This window comes from Gekko japonicus, unplaced genomic scaffold (genome assembly GCF_001447785.1).
Source record: "Gekko japonicus isolate JY-2015 unplaced genomic scaffold, Gekko_japonicus_V1.1 scaffold1445, whole genome shotgun sequence".
Classification (NCBI taxonomy): Eukaryota; Metazoa; Chordata; class Lepidosauria; order Squamata; family Gekkonidae; genus Gekko; species Gekko japonicus.
Genome location: NW_015172599.1, coordinates 37,188 through 44,993, shown reverse-complemented (window position 1 = coordinate 44,993; position 7,806 = coordinate 37,188). Strand labels below are relative to the sequence as shown.

The following is a 7,806-nucleotide window of genomic DNA, read 5'->3' as shown; positions in this document are numbered from 1 at the left end:
TGCTGTTGGGTGTGGCCTATTATGCTAATGAGTTCCTGCTGGGCTTTTTCTACAAAATGAGCCCTGGCTCAGAGACCTAACAACAGGTTTTAACCATAAGACCTAAACAGAGCCTCCACATTCAGAGGCAGCGTATCTCTGAATATCAGTTCTTTGGGGAAGGTGCAACAGCAGAAGCAGACAGCTGCACTCACATTTCGCTCGTAGCCCTTTCTGGGGCATCTGATACGCCACTGTGGAAAGCAGGAAGATGGTCCATGTGGACCTCTGGTCTGACTCAGCAGGGCTCAGCTGTCAGGGGTGGACCGGGAGGAAACAAGGGCCCCGGAAAAGCCCCCCCCATCCCAGTCTGCTCTGGCCCTACCCCAGAGGAGGGAGTGAGGCTGTGCCAGGCCCATCCCCCACAGTGCAAGTGAGGCCATCTCTCCCCTCACGAACGGGGCCATGCATTGTGCCTCCTTCAGTGCCCCTGGCAGGGCTGTCTTAGAGCAATCTGCCCCTGCCCCTCACTTGGGGTTGGAGTGGCCTCGGCCGGCAGCCCCCCCAGGACTTTTCCCGGTGGCCTTAATGCCAATCCGCCCTGGTCAGCAGTGTACAGAGTAGCTTTTCTTCTTTGTCTAGTGAGTAACCACAGTCTATGCACAGATGTCCGAGATCAGCAAAGACAGACTTCTGGCCTGTAGGGTTGCCAGCTCTGGGTTGGGAAATTCCTGGAGATCTGGGGGGTGGATCCTGAAGAGGACAGGGTTTGGGGAGGGGAGGGGCTCTTCTGGGGTATAATGACACAGAGTCCACCATCCCAAGTGGCCATTTTCTCTCTCTCTCTTTTTTAACAATATATTTATTGAGTTTTTTACATTATAAGCCTATATTGCACATACAAACAAATTCAACAACAAGACTACATTCAACATCCCTAAACATCACTTTACCTTCACAACAACACAGACTAACATGCCAATTACCCATATTATAAAACATTTTGCTCTTATCTTTGATCTTACTATCATTTCTGTATTGAATATAACAGTATTAAGTAGAAACCTCTAGTTCCATTACCTTTATAATTCTTATACTGTCTTTTCCGCACTATACTAAGAATTCATATCATATCAGTGATGTAAAACATTCATTTTAGCTTATTATAAATTATCTTCTCCTGATTCAATTCTAACCCATCCTCCAGTAGCCTGTTGGTTCCTTATATACAATATAGGGACATATTATTAAATTTTTATTTCGTTTTCTCTTATTACCCTTTTACCCTTTACTCAATCTTACATCCTTTAAGTTAATTTAGCATTTTATTATAACTGTTGTATCTCGTTTCACTTTCAAGTTTGCTCTACTGCTTTTTAATTACATTTTTCCCCCCTTAGACTGCTTCCCTATCCTTGATTTATCAACTGCCCAAACCTCACCCATCTTTATTCCACCTGAAACTAAGTGGCCATTTTCTCCAAGGGAACTAGTCTCTGCCGTCTGGAGATCAGTTGTGATTCCGGGAGATCTCCAGACACCACCTGGAGATTGGCAACCCTAGATGAGGGAGCGCTCGTAATCATCCCTTGAGAAGTCCTGCACTGGAGTGAAGGTGTGCTTGTGGCATGTGGGATATAAAAACAGGGAAAAGAAAATATTTCTGTGATGGAAAGGAGGCCCCTATGAGTAGGTGATATGGGGTCCGGCTGTGCAGCTGCCTGGCGCAAAGGAGGCCTTGAGGACTGGATGGCAGAGTGTGGTGTGCGCATGCCGGTGTAGTGCAGACATGATCCTCACTTGTACTGCAAATGAATGGGAGGCAGTTCTTCGCTTCCGTTTCCCACCTCTACGATAGGAACAACAACCTTCCCGACAAAGTTGTTGGATGAGCCGGCACACTAGAGACTGTATAAAGCATTCTGAGGAATGTTTAATTTAGCAAATGCTGTATAATGAAGGCAGAAGCACCGATAGCTGGGTAGGTGTGAGTCTGGATCCCTGTGTGTGCACACAGGGGTGCAAAGATATGTCTGGTAGCGTTGCCAGCTAACTAGGGTATAAGTGAGTGAGTGTTAAATGGCTGGGCTAGCAGCAAGGTGTTGTTGTGTCTGTATTGCCTACCCCTCTCCTGCTGAGAGCCCATTGGGTAGAGTGAAACAGGTGTGGCCTGCCCAGCCAATGAAGGGAGGAGGCAGGCAGGAGGTGGGGCGTGAGCAGGGGATAAAAGGAGCAGCCCCCCCCCCAAGCCCCTTGTGGGGTCCTGAGATCCAGAGACGTTCCTGCAGCTTCACAATGATGAGTTTGAATCTCTGCACTTCGCTTCTTCTCTTGTGCCTGGCCGGGGGAAGCCTGCAGGGTGGTAAGTCTGGGGGACAGAGTGTGTGTGTGTGGGGGGGGAGTTAAGAAAGAAAGAAAGAAAGAAAGAAAGAAAGAAAGAAAGAAAGAAAGAAAGAAAGAAAGAAAGAAAGAAAGAAGAGGCAGGAAAAGAGAGGCAGGAAGGAGAATTGAGTTAATTTCTTTGTATCCCAGGGATGGTACATCTTTCCAAAAACCATATGCAACTGGGACTTTTTATGTTTTAAGAAAATGATTACCAAAGGGAATACATCAAAGGCTTATGAAGTTATGAACAATGTGGAGAGAGAGAGAATAAACAGAGAATCTCTTTTGTAACGTTAGAATTAGGGGGGCGATAATCCAATGCAATTGATTGGCAGTATGTTCGATATAAGCAGAGAGGAAACATTTCTGTGCACACTGCTTAATTAACCTATGGAATTCAGTGCCACAATCAATTTTATTTAGGTATTCCTACCTCCTTTGTCTCCCCAATGGAGACCCAAACCAACTTGCAACCGTATCCTCCCCTCTTCCATTTTATCCTCACAACAGCAACCCTGTGAGGAAGGTTAGACTGAGAGTGAGTGTGTGTGAGAGAGACTGGCACAACATCACCCATCAAACTTCCATGGCAGAATAGGGATTTGAACCTGCATCTTCCAGATCTTAGTCTGACACTTTAACCCGGGGTGGCCAAACTTGCTTAACGTAAGAGCCACATAGAATAAACATCAGATGTTTGAGAGCCGCAAGACATGGACAAATATTACACGTTTTTACTGGGAAATATGCAAATTTGCTGTTTATTAACATTAAATGAGACTGCCAAAAATAATAACAAAAGCGGTAAAAGCAGATATCGATAATGATATTTATTTGCTCACTGATATTTGTTTGATAATGATATTTAGCTTCCCCGGCTGCCCTGCCGGGAGCTGCACAATAGGTGTGAAAGAGCCGCATGTGGCTCCCAAGCAACAGTTTGGCCACTCTGCTTTAACCACTCTGTCTTTCAGTTATGCAAGGGGCAGCCACTGCTAGCTTTAATGACTTTTTACGAAGGATAGGTCTGTCAATTAGCTATGACAGCCAGAAGCAGAACCTTCACGGCCAGAGGCATTAAAAGAAAAAACGTCACTCCATCAAGCTGTGCTCGGTGCCGGCAGCATCTGCGTGGCCACTGCTGAGCGCTGGATGACAAATGGAAATATGGTCTGATCCAGCAAGGCAACTTTTCTGTTCTTATCGGAAAAGGGGTCTTCAGAGAACAGCACAGAGAATAACACATTGAACATTTGGATACAACGCAGGGCTTTTTTTCTAGAAAAAGCCCAGCAGGAACTCATTAGCATAACAGGCCACACCCAGCAGCAGAAACTCATTAGCATATTAGGCCACACCCCTGACTGCACCACTCATTAGCATATTAAGCCGCCCCCCCATGTTACCAGAAGTGTGGTCATCCAGCCACACCCACCTTTTGCTTCTTATTCTGTTTACCTTGTTTGTTGTCAAAACCCAGGGCTTTTTTGTAGCAGGAACTCCTTTGCATGTTAGGCCACACACCCCTAATGTAGCCAGTTCTAATGAGTTCCTGCTCTTGGGTGTGGCCTATTATGCTAATGAGTTCCTGCTGGGCGTGGCCAACTTGGGAGCCAGCCGGAACTCGGTTCCTGTGCGTTCCTGCCCAAAAATAGCCCTGGATACAAGAATGCAGAGGGAGCCTGCAGGAACACTGATATTGAATGAGTTCCCTTACCATTAGGCTTGCACTTGGGAAGCTGGGTGTTAAATGTTCATCGCATCTGTGCCACCGCCAAACTTACCTGGAGACAGGAAGGGTGTGATGTAAAGGAAGGGATTAGGTTAACAGTTTGGTAGTTAAGCCTATAAGCCTATACTGGTGGGTGGGATTCTGAGTTCTTGATCGTCTTTTAGCCATCACAAAGTGTCTGCTAAGTTCTTGGGGAGAAACACGCAGAAATATTCCGTCATGGACAGAATCTGATGTGCCTCAAGCTCAAATGACGTCGAAGCCTTCTGTTTATCGGTTCTGAGGGTTTTAACATTCTTGGGTTCTGTTCTCATCTTTGAGCATCTGGGGAAGCAGAGTTTCTTTCTGCTCTTAACTTTTCAGAGTGTTCCTCTTCCCAAGGGTCAAGTCAGTTGGTGCCACATTCAGCTAGCAAGGCAGGCGTATTTAATTTTTTCCCCCATTTGTATCTCACCTTTCTTCTGAGATGGTCAAGGTGGTCTACATGGGGTTCCTAGGAGGTCTCCCATGCAAGCATTGACCAGAACAAGACCTGCTCTACTTTAACAAGGTGGCTTCCAACTATATCCTGAGCTGGATACCTAACTGTTGTTGAACACAAAGCTGCCTTATACTGCATCAGGCCGTGGGTCCATCTACAGTTTCCATTGCCTGATTCTGTGGGCTCTTGCCCACCACAGGCCAGCTGGCTTGTGGGAGGGAATCCCCCCCAACAGTGACACTGCACGCAATGTGCCTGTGTCACTGGGAATTGACATTGTGACATCGCGGTGACACTCTAGTTTTTGGGCAAAACTCTGTGGTTTGAGGTCAATTTTACCATAGAGTTTTGCCAAAAAAAAGACGCTGCGATGGTTCAAGTGGTTAAGACGCTGAACTGCAGGCTGTGGAAGGTTGGTAGTGCTTCCAACGATATCCTGAGCTGGATACCTAACTGTTGTTGAACACAAAGCTGCCTTATACTGCATCAGGCCATGGGTTCATCTACAGTTTCCATTGCCTGATTCTGTGGGCTTTTGCCCACCACAGGCCAGCTGGCTGGTGGGAGGAAATCCCCCCCAACAGTGACACTGCACACAATGTGCCTGCGTCACTGGGAATTGACATTGGTGACATCGGGGTGATACTCTAGTTTTTGAGCAAAACTCTGTGGTTTGAGGTCAATTTTACCATAGAGTTTTGCCAAAAAAACAGAGCGTTGCCCATGATGTGCCTATGTCACCCGGAAGTGACGTGGGCATGGCATACAATGTCACTTCTGGTGCCGTTGGCATGTCAGGGGTGACGCTTCCAGCTCCCAGAGTATCCCCCCATCCCCCCACCGGCATCTTAGAAGGGACTTGGCAACCCTACATCCATCAAGGTCAGTATTGTCTACTCAGACTGGCAGCAGCTCTCCGAGGTCTCAGGCAGAGGTCTTTCACATCACCTACTACCTGGTCCTTCTAACTGGAGATGACGGGGACTGAACTTGGGACTTTCTGTATGCCAATCAGGCGCTCCACCAGTGAGCCACAGCCCTTCAGCTACATTGACTGCCAACAAGTACACTGGATCCCTTTTTTTTTGCATCCTTGTTTGTATTGGATGCAACCAGTGGGATAGCCACTCAAAGGATTCACATATGAAAACAGCCCGAAGTTGCTTCCAGATAGAGGTGTGAGAATGTTTGCCCCCACCTGGGCAATGTCGACAAGTGGAATGGGAATGGGCAAGAACAGAGTCCACGTGCCCGCATTTCTGCACCACTTGCTCTGCTGTTGCTTCCCACCCGCAGTGCTCCATTAATGTTTCCATGTGTGCAGTGTGGGCCAGGAGATCCTATGATTGTCTGGCTCCCAGAAGTTCTAGCTCTATAGCATTATCCAGGGTGCACCACAAGGAGGTAAGCTAAAATTGCACTTCTTTGAACTCTCCCCAGGTGTGACTGAGTAGATGGAAAAGCTAGATATTAGTATTTAGGGGGATTGCCCAGTCATTCTGCATACCCATTGTATCAACTTAGTTACCTGTTTTACATCATCATATACTTCCTGCGCGTAACACGGCCATATGATAAATAAACAAGTGCTCCATTATGCCTGCACCTCTTCATAGCCTACAAGCCCTTTAAAGGGCCTTCCTCCTCCTTTCTTGTTCTCGCGTGCCCTGTAGTGCTACATTGTGGCTTGGTAAAGAAAAGGGGGGAAAGCCCTTTAAAGGACTGAAAGGGGTGGGGGGTGCAGAGCTTAGCACTTCCATTTGAAGGTGGAGCTTGGCTTTCGGGGACAGCCAGATGGGTGCTTCATCTGCAGCTTCCCTACAGTTTCCTTTTTATTTTGGATGACATCCTGGAGAAAAAAGGGACAAACAAGAGACAGATGAGTTGTGCAGAGATTGGGTGTGATATCGTCTAGACACTGCCCTTTACAGGGGGCTTCCTACTGTCACCGGGGGGGGGGGTCTCCTGTGGAAGCGAGCATCATCCTGTATCAGTGCAATCCTGAACAGAGGTATACCTGTCTAAGGACTAAACTAGAAGATCCACCAACCTCTTGGCCACCGCGAGAACTTGCAGCAGAAAGCCCCCTGTGGGAAACACAATCCTGAGGCCCGACTGGGGCCATTTTGGGTCAGGTAAATGGTGTGGGGGGGTGCAGCCCCTCCTATCCCTGCCCTGTGGTGTCAATCCAAATTGCAGCATGTTGGGATTGAGCTCCCACAGAGAACTTGCATCTGCTTTGTGACTGAAAGTCCCCGTGGGGACTACGGGTTAGATGGAGACTCAAGTTTAGCTTTAAGTGCATTAAAGCCAGGTGGGAGGGGCCAAGGCAGAGAACGGTCTGTTGTTCCAGGGGGCTTCACCTGGTGGCTTCTGCTGGTGGGTTGCAACACAGGAGGAGGGAAGAGAACCAGAGCTGAGAATCGCCCTAGAGCAGGGGTGGCCAAACTTGCTTAACTTGCTTAACAGTTTGGCCGCCCCTGCCCTATAGAATGGATTGGCAGTAGATTTAAGGCAGACAAAAGTAGGAAGCATAGACAACAGGAATGTCACTTGTGGAACTCACTGCCCCATTCAGGGATGCACGCACACAGCAGGTGCTTTTAGGGGCACATACATCATCTGGGGCTTCACAGTTACATGTTGCTTATTCCTCAGCGTGCTAGCTTCCCTCCCAAAATCCTGGGCGTTTTAGAACAGGTGCAGAGAGAATTCTATCACACCCCCTCTATGCATACAGAACTACATTTCCCAAGATTCCTAGGCTGATGAGATTATGTGGTTGTGCCCTGAAAAACGCAAGGAAAAACAGAATGATGGGAAATGATAGATGGTTAGGGTGGAGGCATCCAAGGGAGTAATAAATAAAACTGCACACAAAACGTCCATCATTGCAATGACAACTGACCTCCAGATGACAGAGATCAGTTCCCCTGGAGGAAATGCTGCTTTGGAAGATGGACTCTAAGGCGGCATACCCTCACTGAGGCCCCTCCCCTTCCTGAACCCCCGCCCTCCCCAGGTTCAGCCCCCAAATCTCTGGGACTTTTCCAACCTGGAGCTGGCGACCCTAGTCTCCGGTTTTCCTGATCATGGAGACCGTCTGCATCCCATTCCAGGATCCTCGCCAATAAAAGCCTGCCAGCATCAGGGCTACCAGGAACATTTTGGTCTCAGGGTACTCCAGGAGTAGCACTTTTCCCTGTAGGAAGCAATAGCAAGCATTCAT

The 7,806-nt window shown here is 47.8% G+C and overlaps 1 protein-coding gene across 1 annotated transcript in view; it reads left to right on the top strand.

Moving 5' to 3' along the window:
* The first annotated feature begins 2,252 nt into the window (after positions 1–2,252).
* The window catches only part of LOC107119125 (spidroin-1-like), a 35,878-nt gene continuing 30,324 nt past the window's right edge, over positions 2,253–7,806 (top strand). Inside the window, exon 1 of the mRNA XM_015421570.1 lies at positions 2,253–2,341. Coding sequence (XP_015277056.1) covers positions 2,275–2,341 — 67 coding nt within the window. The 5' untranslated portion in view covers positions 2,253–2,274. The remainder of the gene's footprint in view (positions 2,342–7,806) is intronic.